Source organism: Xyrauchen texanus, chromosome 27 (genome assembly GCF_025860055.1).
Source record: "Xyrauchen texanus isolate HMW12.3.18 chromosome 27, RBS_HiC_50CHRs, whole genome shotgun sequence".
Lineage (NCBI taxonomy): Eukaryota > Metazoa > Chordata > Actinopteri > Cypriniformes > Catostomidae > Xyrauchen > Xyrauchen texanus.
The window spans coordinates 6,940,271-6,958,095 of NC_068302.1; the positions used below are offsets into that span (position 1 = coordinate 6,940,271).

Below are 17,825 nucleotides of genomic sequence, written 5' to 3' on the forward strand. Positions count from 1 at the left end.
CGTCTGCCCTGGGTCCACTTCAGGCTCAGCAGATGGAGGGGGTGCTACTGAGGTGGTTTTAGGTAGAGGAGGGGTGGAAACATGTGATGTAGGAGGTGGAGGCGCCAAAGCTTTGGTTTTAGGTTGGACAGGCACAGTCCCAGATCGGGACACAGAGATATCGCCATCTAAACTGTTTGTCTGTGAGTATTGTGCAGGCGGGGTGTGGGCGGTAGCTTTTGTTGTTTTTGTATGTACAGTTGCTGATAAAGTTGCCTGACCTGCCTGGCGGTTGGTTTGAGGGTGAAGTGTGGGTGGAGGGGGTGCCCTATTCTTTAGTTTAGAGGGTGTGGAAACAGGGGTGGAGGTAGGTGCAACCATTTGTGCAGGTAAATTGCAGATCTGTGTTGATTGAAGCTGCTAAAACAGGGAGGTAGGTGCAACAATTGACAACACAATGATTAAAGAAACATTTTTGCAAATGTTACAAATGATCAAGTCAACATGAAACAGCATTCACAACCCATGAGATTTATCACTATATACACAGCATATACAGTGGTTAGAAAAGAATGTGAACCCTTTGGAACTGGTTGGTTTTCTGGATTTACTGGTCATAAAATGTGATCTCATCTTCAGCTAACAACACACTAACAATTAGAATCTTTCATGCATTTTTTAAACATATCCCATTAAACATTGACAGTGCTTTGGAAAAAGTAAGTGAACCCTTGGGTTTAATTACTGGTTGATCCTCCTTTGGCAGCAATAACCTCAACCAAGCCTTTCCGGTAGTTGCAGATTAAAAACTGCGCAACGTTTAAAAGGAATTTAGGACCATTCTTCCTTAGAAAACTGCTTTAGCTCGGCCACACATGTATGGTGTGAACTTCTCTCTTGAGGTCATTCCACAGCATCTCTATTGGGTTAAGATCTGGGCTCTGACTGGGCCACTTCACAAGGTGGATTTTCTTGTCCTTCTATATCATCCAACTTCTACTGAGCTTCAGCTGGTGATGTTTTCATGTTGGTATGCGGTGCCCTTTTTATGTCATATGTAGTACTGCGTGTTCTTCCCAAACAATTCAACCTTAGATTCACAAAACATTTTCTCAGTGGCACGCAGCAATGTTTTTTTTGGAAAGCAGCAGCTTCCTTCGTGGTGTCCTGCCATGGACTCCATGCCTGTTTAATGGTTTTCGTATAGTAGACTCATAAACAGAGATGTTAACCAGTTCCACTGATTCCTTCAAGTCTTTAGCTGTCACTCTAAGATTCTTTTTTTACCTCATTGAGCATTCTGCGGTGTGCCCTTTGAGTCTTCTTGGCTGGGCAGCCACTTGTAGGAAGAGTAGCTATAGTACTAAATCATCTCCATTTATAGACAGTTTGTCTAACTGTGGACAGATGAATATCTAAACTCTTCAAGATAACATTGCTACCCTTTCCAACTTAATGCAAAGCAACATGCAATCGTATGTCTTCTGAAATCTCTTTTTGCGAGGCATGGTCCACGTCAACAGATGCTTGTTGTGAATAGCAAACTCAAAATATTTGAGTGCTTTTTATAAGTCAAAGTATCTCCAACGCACACCTCCAATGCCAGGTTGGCCAACTCCTAACACTAATTAGCTTTTGTCATTAGCCTAGGGGTTCACATACTTTTTCCAACCTACACTATGAATGTTTTAATGATGTATTCAGTATGTACAAAAACAATACAATAATTTGTGTGTATTAGTTAAAACAGATTGTGTTTGTTCGTTATTGTAACTTAAATGAAAATCAAAATAGATTTTAAGACAAATTCATACATAAATGTAGTTAATTCCAACTTGCACAAACATTATAGCGAATGAACAGTCAGTGTGCATAACTTGTGTTGTGAATACGCCGTTTCCACAAATAAATGCATTGTGTAAAATCGTAGCCAAAACGTTTTTTCCAAACAGCTATTTGGCTATTGGTTAACATTATTATCCCCGCCCACATGGCCTTTGTGACATCAGCTAAAAAGAAAAATCGTTTCAGTGGTGGAGCAAGTTATTACATGCTGATGAAAGATTGCAGAGAAAAAATTTTGAAATGCACAATAAGAACAGGACCATATATTAAGAATGTGAATGTCAATTTTGATTTCATATCGACTTCAAAAGGAAAAATACATTAAATATCAATGACAAAGATTATTTTGTGTTTAGCAGTTACCTGTTGTTGACCAGTAAAAAGTGCTGCAGGTTGCTGTTGCACATACATTTGTCCATGCTGGGGTGTGGTCTGAGGTGGAGATGAAGTGCCCTGTATTGGATTGGGAGTGGCTTGTTGCTGAGCAACAGGAATCTGTTGAAGCTGAGGGTTCTGTAATTGGCCAGGAGCAACAGGCTTGGCAGCTATACTAACATCTGTAAGTCAATACACAAACAGAAAAAAAAAATGAAATAATATATATACATTTTTTAATCCTAACATCAACGCCCTTGAAAGGGATAGTTCACCCAAAAATGGAAATTCTCTCATCATTTACTCACCCTCATACCATCCCAGATGAGATAACAGACCAAAATATAACACATTGTTTTTACTCTACATCTTGCCATTGCAGTCTATAGGAACGTCATGATGGCCAAGACTGCTTATGACAAAAACAAATTGTGAAAACTGAGTTACATACAAAACCAATTCAATTGCTTCAGAAGACACGGATTTAATTACTGGAGTCGTCTGGATTATCTCTGTGTTGCATTTATGTGCTTTTTGGAGCTTCAAAGTTCTGGTACTATTCACTTGCATTGTATGGAACTACAAAGCTGAGATATTCTTCTAAAAATCTTTGTTTGTGTTCTGCAGGAGAAATCATGTTATACATATCTGGGATGGCATGAGGCTGATTAAATGATGAGGGAAGTTTCATTTTTGGGCGCACTATCCCTTTAACCAGACCCAATTGAGACAAGCAACGTGCAAAAAGACATTTTGTCCATTTCTTGGTATCTATTGCTCCTGTGTTGTGCTGACTAGCACCGCTCACATCGAAATCTCGTTGTGATTGTGTCTCCTCACACAGCATTTTCGCTTTCAGTTCGAACAGACAAATTAAACTTGTTAAACCGTGCCTAGTCAGGACTCTGCCAGTGTTAACTGCCAGACTATCTGTCCAGTTAATCTGGTGCTAAAACATGGCAGAAGTACAACAATATGTCAGGTTGTTCATTACCAAATGAAATGTCCTGGGCTTTAATTGACATTGATATCAGAAACAGAAAGTGAAATGACAACTCCATGAGATTCACAGTGTCAGCGGCTCAATAGCTTAGGCTCATTAATGAGGTATAAAAGCTCTCACAATAACAACACACTGATTAAACCAGTGGGAATACTAGAGCTGTGTGTCAGCCAAAGATCCATGCAGGTCAATACAGCACATAAAGTGTCATCAGGGGAAAAAGAGCAACAGAGATAAAAGATGAAGGGCAAATAATTGTGAAATACTGACATGCCAATAGACTTCTTCCTATGGGGACACGATAGTCTCTGATCATGTGTGTAAAGGAGATATAAAAGTATTTTGCTGTAAACTCACAAATCTGAGCCCCTGCGATTGGGTGTACTGGGCTCCTACTGTATTGCTCTTACTAGAAATACAATATGTATCCTATCCACAAAATGTGAATTTTAATATGGCAGAGTAGTGCAAACTGCAACACATTACATATTGCATATAAGTCACGATTCAGTATATTGCTATGCATCACAACATCAATGGAGCGCAAAAACGCCCGTCCACTTTTTCAGCCATCTTGGTTCTGGAAGTGTTTTTTCTATGTATTATTTCCATACGGATTTCATAAAAATATTCATAAAAGTGTTCTAAGCCCCGAACCAAACCAACCAGCTCCGAGGTGATCCTCAACATTTAAAATTTTGATTTGAAGAGGAAAAAACACACAAAAGGTACTTAACATGTATTTAACAGCTATAATAAGGGAATGAACTACAGTCCAAGAAGCATTGCGAATAATGTAATCTACAGTAATGAAGAACGATGGAATACATAATGTAAAACTATTGATTTTAAGTTGTTGATTATAAGTAGAGAACCACTATATTGCACATTTATTGCAAATGAATAAGTAGTTTGCGAGTGGGAGACCGACTTATTGGAGTCATTCACAGTGTATCATGGGAGTGGATGGTCACTTCTGAGCTCGTTTGCTTGCCACGATTCAAAATAATACGTCCACTCTAATACATTTTCTTTTGAAAATCTTTTTCGCAACGTTTTTGCCATTTTTCGAAAACGCTCAACCAAGTTGATACATTTGAAAACTCCGTCTTTGCGTTGTAGTGTGGACAGGGAAAATGGAGATATCTGAAAACAATGGCGTATTTGTTGTCATGTAATGTCATGATGGCAGTAATTTGATCCATTCAACCCAAAACAAACAAGATGGCGACCCATGTTGTTGATAGCAGTGCTGTTGTGCCTGATTTACACATTGATAGCATTGTTAAAGATCAGTGTTACTTTGTACAACCTTTACATTGCATTCCTTCAAAGGCAATGGGAAGTTTCCTCAGAATTGCTTTTCAGACCGAGCTCACGGTAAGTCTGTTTTTTAAGGTTTTTGAGGTATAGTTACTGCTGTGTTCTATTGATGTTAGCATGTTGCTAAGCTTATGATGCAATAACAAAGTAAATATTGGGTGAAATGGTCCATTTCTAACAAGATTTTTATTTTAGCAATGCTTTATAACAGGGGTTCTCAACCTTTTGCAAGCTGGGCCCCCAACAAAGCTGGTTCATTGCAGTTGGGGCCCCAGTGCCCCCCGCCCCGCGCTTTATTGTTGTTGTTATTATTATTATTATTATTATTATTATTATTATTATTATAATTGGCAGTAGCACCAGACTTCTAATGTGAGCTTGCAGGCATTATTATTATTATTATTATTATGAGTAGTAGTAGGCCTATCATCATTACTAGGCTATTGCTATATAATTATATGAGGTTACATGCTTTATTGTTGTTATTATTATTATTATCATCATCATCAGTAGGCCTATTATCATTACTAGGCTATTGCTATAATTGGGAATTGGCACCAGACCTCTGATATTAATTTATGCTTTATTATTGTTATTATTACTAGGCCTAATAGTAGGCATCATCTGCATTTTTACAGAAGCTTGCTGGTAGGTGATGTTAATGTGAGACCTGAGCCTGCTTTGCCTTGCAAAGATCCTCAATTCTTGGCTCAATGTTTGATAAACATAGCCTCAAATCATCCTCGATTTGTGCCCGATTACGGTATTTCGTTTTGAGTGCAGTCATTTTTGAGAATCCTGCCTCACACAAATATGTCGACGCGAAAGGAAGGAGAATCTTCAAGGCGACGTCACAGAGTTCAGGGTATTCCTGCATCAATGCTGCCCAGAATGACGAAAGAGGGCAGGAGCTAAAGAGTTCCTTCAGTCTACTGTCACTCTTCAGCTCAATAAGCTGTTCCTGCATATCAATTGATAGCTCGTTTGCTGTGCACACAAACGGATCTCGAACCCACGCAAAAGAGCGATAATCCTCTTTAAAGTACGTCGCAAATTGTTTTCTCATTGCTGACAGGTGCTCAGACGCTGATTGAAATAGGGAGGAGAAATCGTGTGACGTGCCTGCATCAGTGATAAAGTCTGCAAGGCTGGGGAACATGTTGCAGTTCCCTTGACTGATGCGGCCATGCCAGAGGTCTAGTTTTTGTGTGAAGGCGTGCACTTTGTCTGCAAGGAGCAAAATATGAGTTTTGCGGCCTTGCAAAGACAGGTTGAGGCCATTCAAGCGGTCAAATATATCGACCAAATAGGACAGAGGCGCAAGCCACATAGTGTCATCCAGATGCTTCGCCAGATCTGATTTGATTTCTGTCAAAAACCACTTCACCTCCTCTCGCAGCTCATACAACCGCTGTAACACCCGCCCCCTGGAGAGCCAGCGAACTTCAGTGTGCAGAAGCAGCTGTTCGTGCCCTGACCCCATCTCCTGGCAGAGGACCCCAAACAAGCGAGAGTTTAGCGGCCGTGATTTGATGAGATTTATTATTTTCACAGATTGGTTCAGCACGGAGTCAAAGAGAACCGGCATTTTTTTAGCAGCTAGTGCTTCGCGATGGACCATGCAATGTGTCCATTTCACAAGTGGAGCTACTTGCTGAACGCGAGCAGCTAGGCCACGCTCACGCCCCGTCATTGCCTGCGCACCATCCGTGCATAGGCCAACGCATCGGTCCCAAGCCAAACCATTTTCACGGATAAAAATATCAAGGACATTGAAAATGGCTTCTCCTGTAGTGTGTGACTGAAGAGGCCGGCAAAACAGGACATCCTCCTCAATCGCCTTGTCCCGCAGATACCTGACATAGGTGAGGAGCTGTGCCTGCCCAGCAATATCAGTGGATTCGTCCAACTGCAGCGCGTAGTAAGGACTCTTTTTTACGAACTCTATCAGTTGCTCTCTGATATCATTGGACATGTCTACCATTCTCCTAGCGACTGTGTCATTGGACAGTGGTACTGCACCGAGTTTGGCTGCTGCACTATCGCCTATCATTATTCTGCACATGTCTTGCGCTGCCGGCAAAATGAGAGTCTCAGCGATTGTATGCGGTTTACCCAGTTTACCGATCCTTTTGGCCACTACATACGATGCCTCCAAACACTGTTTAGAAACATGTGCTGTGCACTGAAATGGTTGCCTGTTGCTGATGGAGGCCATCAAGCTTTTTTTTTAAATATTCAGCTGGTTTATTTTTAATGCCAGCATGCTTTGTCTCGGGGTGCCTTTTTAATTTGCAGGGCTTCATACTGTCATTTGCCAGCACCTCGGCACACACGACACACTGAGGTCTCAGATCAGCCGTGACTGTAAACCCAAATTGCAGGTATGCTTCATCGTACCTTCGAAGCTTTTTTGCAGCTGGTGGTGCGTCGGTTGGCTTGTTGGTCCTCACAAGAAATTTCTCCATTTTGATGTGTTTTCAATAAAGTTTAGGCAATATGTAACTGTGTGTGTGGTGTATGTTGAGAGACGTATCAGGGGCTAATCAGTCGGGACTTAGGCACAATCTTTAATTAAACGAACAAAATAATTATTTTGCAGACAATTCAGATTTTATTTTAATACTGAACGATTGTAGTCCTCGTCAGTGTGTGTGTGTGTGTGTGTCTTAGTCGTGTGGGTAGTTTTAGCTAAGTGTAGCTACTGCCTAGCAGTTAAAAAAAAATACTGGGGGCTAGGGCTTAGATTTGATCTAATCTTAAAAAAGAATGTTTGTGGGTTTAGTCTTTAAAAAGACTGTTGGGGTTTTGTAGTAAAGGCCTATGTAAATCGAGATTGATAAGACTAGCGAGAGCTAGCACAAGCGAACTTGGCAAGAGACTAGACTAGAGTGAATGAAAAGTCTATGTCGTGAGTCAATTTAAATGCAGTGATTTATTTTTGTGTGACAGTGAGTGAACATTTACATTTATACCCCGCTCTGTAAGCCAGGGGTGTGTGTCTCCTCTCTGCTCTGACTGCTGCGTGAGGCTACTGAGAGACTGACCGCCTGTGAGTGCTTTTGGACGGGAGAGGGGCTCACGGCAGCACCTGCTGTTCGTTGAGCACAGTAGGCCTAACTGCAGAGTGATTCGTGCTTTCGAGTCTCCAAACACCACAAAAGTCTCCAAAAACACCAGTAAAAGTCGCTGGATTTGTCGCTTTTGACAAAAAAAAAAGCCGCCAGGAGGATGATTTGTTTGTGTTATAATCAGTGCTAATCTCTTTAAATTGGCAAATCATGACATTTTTACAGTGAAAAACAAAACTTGGAGATATTGCTGTTACAACAATGTATTGTTATTTATTTAGCATAGCGCATCTCACAGCAATACTCAATCGTGTTTTGAATGATTCAGTGTTGTGAACGAATCTGTTGAGTCAAAGATTCAATGACCCATTCACAAACATCTGTCTCATTCTTGATGAATCGGCCGTTTGAACGAATCGTTTGAATGAACGACTCATTGACTCGCTTAATGAAACCGCTTATGCTTATCATTTGCGCTCACTATCGACAAACCAAATTTGTTCAAAACTTTTTTTTAAATCAGTCCAAACACATTAAAATTTTTATTCAGGAGTTATGTATATACAAAACTATAACTTTTTATGACAGTAGTTTAGTGATTAAAAAAATGTGCCCAAAAAAAAAAATATCCAGTTTTTTTTCCCTTCCATCGTAGCCTACTCGCGCCCCCCCGGGAGAGTGTCCGGGGGGGCGTGCGCCCCACCGGTTGAGAACCACTGCTTTATAAGACACTCCCCTAGGAGGAGCCCACAGGGTAAGCAAAAAACAGACACATTTGCAACTGGTAGGATTCATTTTATGGCTTTACCCATTCCCTTGTATGGCATCATCAAATGGTGATTTATTGTCAAAAAAACTCACGTCCACACTAATACGTATTTGTTTGAAAACTAGTTTTTTTTACGCATAGTTTTGGTGAATCACCTGGATCACCTGGTTGGTTTGGTTCAGGGCTTAGAACTCTTTTATGAATATTTTTATGAAATCCGTATGGAAATAATACATCGAAAAAACACTTCCAGAACCAAGATGGCTGAAAAAGTGGACGGGCGTTTTTGCGCTCCATTGATGTTGTGATGCATAGCAATATACTGAATCGTGACTTATATGCAATATGTAATGTGGTGCACTCACAAACACGTGCACTCAATTCCATATTGCAACATGTTACCTATTAATATTTGCATATTTATTTGTTTTTGTGTTTTTGAGTAGTCTATGGACATAATAAAAAATTAATTTTTTGAAAACCTTATTTAAAATAGTAAATTATTAGTTTGTGGTATGGCTCTTTCGAATAAATGCATCAACCAAAAAATTTTAAACATTTGGTTCCCGACCACTGATCTAAACCATTGATTAACCTCTGAGCTCACTGAACTTCCATGATAGAGAGTGAATCTGTAGGATCAGATTCAATTTCTCTTGTGGCTCTGAATTTCCATTTCCAGTTGACAAATGAGGAAGCAATATCAACCACAATGTTCAAAGGAATATTCCAGGTTCAATACAAGTTAAACTCAATCGACAGCATTTGTGGCACAATATTGATCACCACAAAAATTTATTTGGACTTACCTAAAAATCAGGGTTCCAGTGAGGCACTTACGTATAATGGAAGTGAACGGGGCCAAAATGTAAACATTAAAATACTCACTGTTTCAAAAGTATAACCACAAGACGTAAACAATATGTGTGTAAACATAATTTATTGTGATAAAATCACTTACTATCATTTTCTGTGTAAAGTTATAGCCAATTTTACAACTTAATTGACATGACGATGTAATATACACAAACCCTAAAACGATAGAGCAAAAATAATACATGAGTTTTAACAAAAGAATGAATATAATTGTTTTTTTTATCATTATAAGGATCACAAAAATTGGTAAGTGTCTTACCGTAACCTCCATTTTTGCTTATTTTCTTTTAAAGAAAAGCAGGAACGATTTTTTGTGGTATCAACATTATGCCACAAAAGCTGACGAATGAGCATAAACCCAGAATAACATTTTCTTACTATACAAATTTACAACCCATTTTGATTTCTGGGATGATGTTACATATTATTCTGTTAAATGTTTATCACTAAATGCATTATACTCTTTTGCATAAATGTAAAAGTAGCCAGTTTATACAGTATCCGTTCCAAACTTAGACCATGGAAAGAAATTTCGGGTCACAGATTGAGATTTTTCTGTATCTTTGCACGCTGCATACAGATTCACATAAGATTTTGAAGTATGCAGTATGCTAGTTCATCAGTAACATACATTTATCAGCTCTAATGGATAAACACTCACTGATTGGCTGGGCTGGTCCAGTAGGCACACTGGCTCTTTTGCGAGGCGTGAGAGCCGGTTGTATGGCCAGGATGCCTGTGATCGGTTGAGCCTGGCTGGCTTTGGGTCGTTGCCGTGGCGCTATTGAAGTCTCAGTCGTGGGGATTGGATCAGAAAGCCTGAATGACAGGAAGGGTTGGTTTCAGAACAAAAGCACATGAATTGAGCGCAGCTCCCACTATTTAACATATTATAAACGTATACACTTTTTTGTAATCTTTTTTTTATCCCTTCTCCCCAATTTAGAAATGCCCAATTCGCACTACTTACTAGGTCCTCATGGTGGCGCTGTTACTCACCTCAATCCGGGTGAAGGAGGACAAGTCTCAGTTGCCTCCGCTTCGGAGACCGTCAATCTGCACTTCTTATCACGTGACTCGTTGTGCATGACACCGCAGAAACTCACAGCATGTGGAGGCTCATGCTACTCTCCGCGATCCACACACAATTACCACATGCCCCATTGAGAGCGAGAACCACTAATCGCGACCGCCAGGAGGTTACCCCATGTGACTCTAACCTCCCTAGCTACCGGGCCAATTTGGTTGCTTAGGAGACCAGGCAGGAGTCACTCAGCACACCCTGGATTCGAACTCACGACTCCAGGGGGTGGTAGTCAGCGTCAATACTCGCTGAGCTACCAGACCCACATTTACACTTTCTTAAGTTATTGGATATGTCACATAACAAACATTCACTTCAAACATCTTTCACTGAGGTTCTGAGACCACACAGATAAATGAAAGGCTGACCTGGCTTTGTTTTGACTCTTCTTGGCCACAGCTTCACTGGCTCTGATTGGCTCTGGGAGTTTGGCTGGAATGGGTGAATTCTAGTAGAATGTGATAAATAGTATCACCATTATAGTGCTGCATTGAGTTGAATGAATAATGTTATGCACACGCACTCCTGCAGTTTTAATATCAACTATAAGAAAAATACAACTATATGAAAACATTTTGTGAACATAACACAAAAAACATCCTTCATAACTGTAAAAACACAAATTTAAAATGCATTCTCATGACCTAAATATTTACTGAAAATAAAAATGACCTCAAATTAATTGTTGTTTTTTGACACTCAGTATATAATGTAGAAAAATTAGCTTAATAATGCAGCTGTCGAAGGGACACCAATACTTTATTACAAAGAAATATTGAAAAACCCATGGACCTTTTTTAATTAGGGCCATTCTGAACTGGGCTCTAAATGGTGCTTTGTGTGTGGTGATGGTAATATGTCTTTAAACATATCAATGAAAGTCAATGCTTTTATTATGCTATCAATACTGCTCAGAGTGGGAGGCGCCACTGGATCCGAGCCAACTGGCAGCCACGAGCGACATTCAACTTCCTCTGCCATTACGTGCCAGCACTTATGATATCCACTGAAAAGGATGGGCATGAATTAAACATAAATGTGTTGAAATGGAGCACAAAAACTGAGCAGAGTGCCGCAGAAAAATAGGTGAGAAGATCAGAGCAAGTGTACATGATAATTTGGAATGGAGAGAGATCTGTAATCATCAAGGTGTGAATGAGCATAAACTGTCTTACGTGAAAATTCTGAACTGGGCATTCTTTCCCTGCAAGTTTAAAGGCGAAATATGACACCTGGTAGATATCAGGCCTTACGTCAGGGTCCGGCTCAAGCATGTAACCTGAGAGGGGACAAATGAAGACCAATAAAAGTATTCCACAAGTGAAAGCTGTCAATATTATGAGTATATAGTATATAAATTAGTATACAGACTACACACTATTTAAATTTCTTGAAGTCAAAGGAAATCTTTATGTTTTGTTTTTTTGTCTAGATATTGAAGACACTGTCATCAAATGGTCATAAATGCTCATAAGCTTAAAGGGACCGTTCACCCCCCCAAATATATTATTTAAATAATTTACTCATGCTCATACCATCCCAGATGTGTATGAATTTCTTTCTTCTGCAGAACAAAAATAAAGATTTTTAGAAGAATATTTCAGCTCTGTAGGTCCATATAATGCAAGTGAATGATAACCAGTGCTTTCAAACTCAGAAAAGCTCATAAAGGCAGCATAAAAGTAATACATAAGACTCCAGTGGTAAATCCATGTCTTCTACAGTGCTTTAATCACTTTGTGTGAGAAACATATCAATATTTCAATAATTTTTGCCATAAATCTCCACTTTCACTTTGAAAATGTGAAAGTAATAGTGGAGATTTATGGTGGAAAAAAAAATATTGATATTTTTCTCAACCACACATATAATTTCACTTCTGAAGACATGGATTTAATCACTGGAGTCTTATGGAGTACTTTTATGCTGCCTTTATGAGCTTTTTAGAGCTTGAAAGCACCGGTCAACTTTCGCTTGCGTTGTATGGACCTACAGAGCTGAAATATGCTTCTAAAAATCTTCGTTTGTGTTCTGCAGAAGAAAGAAAGTCATACACATCTGGGATGGCATGAGCATGAGTAAATGATGAGAGAGTTTTCATTTTTGGGTGAACTATCCCTTTAAATACATTAACACTGAAATGTATGGTAATTTCCCCAAACACTCTAACATATTCAGGTCTTTACAACAACAATGGACCCAGTGTATATTACTGCAGGTGTCTTTAAATAATATGTACTTACACATTTGATAAAATGTACTTAGTGTGTGCATACCTGTATGTGTTATTACATTGTACTTACATTAAATGTACCTGCATTTAATTACATTTTTAGTTACACTGGTAACCTTACCCCTAAACCTAACCATGCCCCTATTCCTAAACCTACCCGTACCTCAACCTCAACAGCAGCAAATGTAAATTTTGTGAGAATTTTGCAAAACAATATGTAGGTACAGAATTAAAACATTGTATTGTATATATTGTAATGTTAGTACATAATAGTTAAAGCAGATTGATCACTCAATATCTGAACTTACGGATAAGACAGTGCATATCATGTGAGTAGCGAGAGTTGTCTGGAATGGTGAAGCTGCCGTCACAAATGGCCACCTGACTCTCTCCAAAGGGCAATGTGAAATAACACAACTTATACAACAAACAGCCCAAAGCCTGAGGGCACAAATAAACACAAGTCATCAGCTTTTTGAGCATGAAACCCATCCTGTGAAATACTGCCATTGAACTTATAGAAACTGACAAATTGAACATGCCAAGATAATAAACTACAGGCTTCAATGTCTTGATTGCTTGTAGCTTATAGTTTCACTCACTACCAGTCTTACCCAAATATCTGCTTTAGTAGTTATAACCTTCCCCCCATAGAGATTCACCATTTCTGGGGCCCGGTATGAAAGAGTAGTGTACCTAAACACACAAACAGATTGTGAAACAGTAAATTGGTCTGATGAAGTAAATCTGTGATGTGTAACGTGGACGAAAAAAGTGACACTCACTTCTTGATCTCCTCTTCTACAGTCGCCACACCTTCTGCTTGAGGATTCTGGGATCTGTTAGTGGCACTGCCAAAATCACACAACACATAATGACCTCTGTCATGCAGCAAGATGTTCTCCACCTACAAGAGGCACATTTAATGAAGTGTTAGATTGTGCCTTTTTTTTTGCAAAGTTAAATTGCAGAAGTATGCAACTGAATTTCCTTGACAGGCACAACGTGATAAAGCAGCAGGCAATAAAAGTTACTTCTACCATATAAATCTAAATTTGTCCTAACCAGCTGCAACAAGCGACAGGACATTCTGATTTCTCCTCCCACAGTGAAATGGATCTTAGCTTGCTTGGCTAAGATTTTGTTGGGTTGCAGAGCATTTTCGATTTTAGCGTGGATGCCACATTACTTGCAAGGTTAGGGCACAGTGTGCTCTGTTCTCGTAAAGTCCGAATTTCCACATTTGCAAGTGCAACTGAATGCGATTTGATTTCCAACTTCCAATTTAAAAACAACGCTGACTTCACATCGAAGCAGTTCTAGATAAGAGGAAGGTGGGATCCAGAATGATTAACACGGTTCATGATAAACATTCACTTTTAGTCTAAAAGTCATCCATGAGTCAAAGTTTCTACATTTCATTGCACTTTTATCAAATCTTTGTAAGATGATGCTAATGCACAGATAACTAATGAGCTCTGTTTATATGTGTACACCTTACTGGCAAAACAAATGCTTCAATTTTCACTTTGCTACTTTATAAAACAGACAAAAGTCAGAAAGTGACATTTCAGATTATTAACCGTTTCGCATATACAATCAAACCGGTGTGATTACACTAGGCTGGGCTCAGAGGTGTACGATCAAACCAGTGTGATATGCATTTGTGATGCGCAAAAGAGGGACTGATGTGGTTGTCATAATGAACCAGCTGCTCAAATAGTCTTTTCACATCACAATATCTTTATTTTTATGTTACAAATATTCAAACAATCATTAGATAAAAGTTTAAAGGCATTAATGTCTTTACGATGTGGACATGTTTTCTGATGTCAACCAAAGAACATACAAACTAGTCAATCCACTCAAGCCTTCTCCCATCCTGTCCGTCACTCATTTTAACCACTTCCGTGCTGAGAAAGTTGAAGGACTAGGTTTTTAGAACCTTCTGTGCTTCTATGATGACCTCAGAATCCCATGCTGCTTTGCATGTAAACAATATGGCGGCACGCTTAGACCGCATCAAATAACTCATGCAGGGGGAACTGGAGAAACTTACGTTTGAAAGGTTAAGAAAGAGAAGTAGACAGACAAAGTTCCTACTTTGAGGTCCCGGTGGATGATGGGAGATTTGCACTGGTGTAGTCGTGCAACGGCTTCACAAGTGTCGCAGAAGATCTGCAGAACCTCTGATTCACTGAATCCAGTCTGCAAACGCTGATTCATCAGATTCACTACCTGCCCACCTACATTCATATCACACACACAAACATACACACACTAATGTATGACTGACACTGCTGTGCTATACACAAATATATTACTAATGAATGCTAGGTCAAGACCACCAAATGCAGTGAAAAAGAAAGACTGAAACCCAATCTGCATTCTATGTGTACTATATAGTGTGTGAGATAAGGATCAGTGCATTCTAAATAAATTCCTAGATGTTATACTATTTCCAATGGATGGAAGTCCGCATCTGTGCATGCTTTTTAAGCTAAAATTACCCACAATACAATACAACACAATATGAAAGAGGATTTTGTGATTGTTTGACACTTTTGAAGAAACATGATGGTTAAAGCTGCAACAACAGCTTATTAATGTATGAATCACAAAAGTTTAGTACTAATAACTTTTTAAGTAATTTAGCTAGATGCTAACGCTAAAATGTATGAAGTTATTTTCTGCTAATTTTTAAATAAATAAATTCAATTATAAAAATTAAAACTATTACCAATTAAATTTTCACGAGGTGTCTTCAAAGCATGTGCCAACATTAAAAATACAATTAAATGATTCAATTAAAATTTTCACAGTGACAATGCAACTTGCCTGTCAAATAAAAAACTTAAATGTAATTGATGATTTGACAATCCATTATAAAATGGAATATAATAACACATTTTCAAAGAATTTTCTTAATGTTAACATGATAATAGTAACGGATTTCAAATTAAAACGAAAAGTTATGTTTTAATTAAATTAGGGTTAGGGTTGGCAAAGAAGTTGCAAGGGAGATGTGTCTTTTAGGGTTTTAAGAATTAATCAATCATCAATTATTTAACATTTGTGAAAATTAAACGGTTAATGAGGTTTCTATTAAAATTTTTATCAATGCATATATTTATTTAAAATTGGCAGAAAATAAGCTCCATAAACATGCAAAACAAACTATACCGAAGAGCCAAAACATTATGACCACTCACAGGTGAAGTGAATAACTTTGATTATCTACTGACAAGGCCACATGTCAAGGCCTGGGTGAATTAGATGGTAAGCAAACAATCAGTTCTCATAGTCAACGTGTTGAATGCAGGAGAAATGACCAGGAGTAAAGTCCTGAGCAACTTTGACAAGGGCCAAATTGTTATAGCCAGACGACTGGATCAGAGCATCTCTGAAACGGCAAGGCTGATGGGGTGCTCCTGGTTAGCAGTGGTGAGTACCTACTGACAGTGGTCAGAGGAGGGACAAACCACAAACCGGCGACAGCGTGTTGGGCGCCCAAGGCTCATTGATGCACAAGGGCAATGAAGGCTATCCCATCTGGTTCAAACTGACAGAAAGTCTACTGTGGCACAAGTCACAGAAAATTTGTATGATGGTTATGGGAGGAATGTGTCACAACACACAGTGCATCGCACCCTGCTGCGTATGGGGCTGTGTAGCAGCAGACTGGTCAGAGTGCTTGATGATGACCCCTGTCCACAGTCGAAAGTGCCTACAATGGGCATGTGAGCACTGGAACTGGACCTTGGAGCAGTGGAGGAAGATCGCCTGGTCTGATGAGTCCCATTTTCTTTTACATCACATGGACAGCAGTGTACGTGTGAGCCGTGTACCTGGGGAAGTGATGGCACCAGGATGCACTTTGGGAAGACGACAAGCCGGTGGAGGGAGTGTGATGCTCTGGGTAATGTTCTGCTGGGAAACCCTGGGTTCGGCCATTCATGTGGACATCAGTTTGACACATGCCACCTACCTAAACATCATTGCAGACCAGGTACACCCCTTCATAGCAAGAGGGCATTGGCCCTCTTTCAGCAGGATAATGCGTCCTGCCACACTGCACACATTGTTCAGGAATTGTTTGAGGAACGTGATGAAGAGTTCAAGGTGTTGCCCTGCCTCCAAATTCCCCAAATCTCAATCCGATTTAGCATCTGTGGAATGTGCTAGACCAACAAGTCTGATCCACGGTGGCGCTGTTTTGGCGGCACACGGAGGACCAACAATATATTAGGCAGGTGGTCATAATGTTTTGGCTCATCATTGTATGCGTCAAAGATGCAAGTCGAATTCATGACATTTATGTCCTGATAATGCCATAGTGTCTTACTCCATACTTAAAAAGAGGGACGTTCATCAGGATAGTATGTATATTTTCATACTTTTAGTGTGTAGTAGAAGTATGCAAATTGGGATTCTGGCTTCAAAATACAAAGACTGACCTCTACAGAAGTCCATGAGTATGAGAACTTCCCAAACTTCTCCTGACCCTACTGCTGTGATGCTGGAGTCCAGGAAACCAACTATATTTTTGTTCCCAACAAGATCCTTCTGTAAAAAAAAAAAACATTTAAAATCTTGTTGAGCAAAACAATATACTACTGCTGTGATGACTGATGATCTTCCCACTTTAAAAGAACAGTTCATCTAAAAATGGAAAATTCTGTCATCATTTACTTACCCTCATGTCATTCCAAACCCATGGCATTCAGAACAGCATAAGAGTCGTAATTATCTGAAAATCTTAACATTCGGCTTAGCTCTCCCTGGTTCATTCATGATATAAGCCAATTTGGGAACAAATAATTTTTAGTCCAATCTTTTCAGTTTGATTGATCCAGTACACAAAATTGGTTTGAATGATTCTTTCATGAATCAAACTCATCAAATTCCAAAGTTGACCTCACTGACTCAGTGATAAAGTTACATCGGTTACGGGCTCACTGAAGGGGAAGGTTATCAGAGAGTAAGACTTACAGAGGTCATGATCTTTTGACATATCATCATCACCTTTTGACATATAAGAGGTCCTTGTACTATAAAAACAGTAATGAACTAATTCATAACTGAAAACGTTACCCTTAATAGAAAAAGAGCATTAATTTAAACCAAGCTGCAAAAAAAGCCTGTTTGTACTTTGTGGAACTTGTGACGTCACAAGGACCAAATACATCTGCATATGCAATGCCTATTTGTTCATCATTGCACCCTTGGCCCCGCCCACTGGTGCTCAGTCAGTCAGTCACACAGGT

General features: G+C 39.4%; 1 protein-coding gene across 8 annotated transcripts in view; it reads right to left on the reverse strand.

The window, feature by feature from the left end:
- The window catches only part of LOC127621525 (AP2-associated protein kinase 1-like), a 71,661-nt gene that overhangs the window by 37,513 nt on the left and 16,323 nt on the right, over positions 1-17,825 (reverse strand). For all 8 annotated transcript variants that reach the window (XM_052095185.1, XM_052095182.1, XM_052095180.1 and 5 more), the window contains exons 3-11: positions 17,016-17,124; positions 14,662-14,804; positions 13,344-13,465; positions 13,173-13,254; positions 12,867-12,999; positions 11,501-11,604; positions 10,694-10,773; positions 9,903-10,060; positions 2,188-2,381 (exon numbers count right to left, since the gene is read on the reverse strand). In XM_052095185.1, coding sequence (XP_051951145.1) covers positions 2,188-2,381; positions 9,903-10,060; positions 10,694-10,773; positions 11,501-11,604; positions 12,867-12,999; positions 13,173-13,254; positions 13,344-13,465; positions 14,662-14,804; positions 17,016-17,124 — 1,125 coding nt within the window. The remainder of the gene's footprint in view (positions 1-2,187; positions 2,382-9,902; positions 10,061-10,693; positions 10,774-11,500; positions 11,605-12,866; positions 13,000-13,172; positions 13,255-13,343; positions 13,466-14,661; positions 14,805-17,015; positions 17,125-17,825) is intronic.